A 2,034-nucleotide genomic window follows, 5' to 3' on the forward strand; every position below is an offset into this window, starting at 1 on the left:
TATACCCGCAAAATCCCCGGTATTTTGCCGATTTGGCTGATTTTGGGCCCAAACCAGCCTCAGACTCGGCTCAGAGCCCGGAAAATTTGATGGTTTTCCCGGGAAAATAGAGAGGAAAAGAGAGGGTGCTGCAGAGAAAAAAGGAAAGGAAAAGAGACGGGGTGCGAGAGGCAAACCTTGTTCAGCCTAAGTGACGGTCGGCCGTCAGAAACCACGCCTGCGTGGATCGCGTCACACCAATTCTCGCTACCCAACGCGGCCAAAGGATATATCCACCTCGAGAACCTCGAGAACAAGGGGTATAGTGCAGATGCACCGCATTCGGATTTTCGCTATTTGGTCGTGTGGGGGTCAAATATATGCACCGCGTCGGCGACGCGGGCGCCTTGCGGGCAGAGCCCTGAGCCACCCTTGCGCGGTCATAATCTCTCTCTGAGGTGTATGGAGCTCTTCTCCGCGCTCGCCGCGAACAATCTGGCCGCCCTGTCGCTCGCCCTCAGCGCAACCGACGCCGAAGCACGCGACGCACACGGCGTGCCAGCTCTCCTACACGCTACGAGCCCTCGCGCGGCCGCCGCACTCCTCACCGCCGGCGCCGACGCGAACGCTGTCGACCCTCGCGGCACGTCGGCGCTGCACTGCGCGGCGACGCGCGGCAGCGCAGAGATCGTCCGGCTGCTGCTCGACGCCTCTGCAGCCGCCGACGCCGCCGACGCCGCCGGCGTGACTCCGCTCATGTCTGCGAGCCTGCACGGCCACACCGAGGCGAGAGAGAGAGAGGACGGAGAGAGTCGCCACTGACACGTGACGCCCTCCGCGTCCGAGTTGGTCTACCCTCCGATCCGCTCGCTCCCCGCCGGCCAGGTCCTCCGTGACCTCCTCGCAGCGCGTGCGGACCCCAACGCTGCGGACGGCGGCGGAGGCACCATATCGCCAGATGCGAGCTGCCACCTCGACCCGGCCTAGCCCCGACCCTGACCCGAACCCCCTAACCCTAGGCACCGCGCTGATGCGGGCCTGCTCTCGCGGGCACGAGGGCGCGGCGTCTCTCCTCCTCGATGCCGACGCCGACGCCGCCGCCACCGACCAGGACGACGGGCAGACGGCGCTGCATGCGGCGGCCGAGGCGGCGGCGGCATCGCGGCGGCGTCTCTCTGCTCACACCTCGCCTGTCTTGGCCACACGTCGAGCTGTGGACAGGCGGGGCACCGAGGCGTCGTCTCTCTGCTGGTGCGACGTGGCGCCGACGCATCCGCCACCGACGGCCGAGAGGAGCCGAGATCAGCCGAGATCAGCCGAGAGGAGCCGAGAGGAGGCCGAGGGGAGCCGAGAGGAGGCCGAGAGGAGGCCGAGAGGAGGCCGAGAGGAGGCCGAGAGGAGCCGCTGCCACCGCCGGGCCGGACGCCCCCTCGGTCTGAAGAGCTGCTCCGTGACGAACCCACCCTCCCCTACCCCACGGTACCCGAACCCACCCTCCCCTACCCCACGGTACCCGAACCCACCCTCCCCTACCCCACGGTACCCGAACCCACCCTCCCCTACCCCACGGTACCCGAACCCACCCTCCCCTACCCCACGGTACCCGAACCCACCCTCCCCTACCCCACGGTACCCGAACCCACCCTGCCCCTACCCCACGGTACCCGAACCCACCCTCGCTAGCCCCACGGTACCCGAACCCACCCTCCCCTACCCCACGGTACCCGAACCCACCAGCGGCTCCGTGACGAGCCACTTGGTTTGAGCTCATGGACGCCGTGGGTAGGGGCGGGGCGTACGCCGCTCGTCGCGGCGGCAGAGGCGCTCAAGGCGCGAGGGGAGGAGGGACGGAGGCGTACGGCGAGATTGGCCCGAGATTGGGGGAGATGACGCGAGATTGGGCCGAGGCTTAGGCGCGGGGGACGGAGGCGTATGGCGGTGGCGAGTGGCGGGAGGCGAGCTCCGCGCGTGCGCCGACGCGGCGGTGCTGCGGAGTCGGGTCTGGAAGCGGGGGGGGGTCGTGTGCTCGTAGGCGCTCGGCGTCCGCCGTCGCGG

General features: G+C 68.6%; 1 protein-coding gene across 1 annotated transcript in view; it reads left to right on the top strand.

The window, feature by feature from the left end:
• Positions 1–441: 441 nt before the first annotated feature.
• The window catches only part of EMIHUDRAFT_98189 (hypothetical protein), a gene marked incomplete at both ends in the record, with an annotated part of 4,203 nt that continues 2,610 nt past the window's right edge, over positions 442–2,034 (top strand). Inside the window, 3 exons of the mRNA XM_005789147.1 lie at positions 442–790; positions 999–1,171; positions 1,201–1,230. Of these exons, the coding sequence (XP_005789204.1) occupies positions 442–790; positions 999–1,171; positions 1,201–1,230 (552 nt within the window). The remainder of the gene's footprint in view (positions 791–998; positions 1,172–1,200; positions 1,231–2,034) is intronic.

Source organism: Emiliania huxleyi (genome assembly GCF_000372725.1).
Source record: "Emiliania huxleyi CCMP1516 chromosome Unknown EMIHUscaffold_13, whole genome shotgun sequence".
NCBI lineage: Eukaryota > Haptophyta > Isochrysidales > Noelaerhabdaceae > Emiliania > Emiliania huxleyi.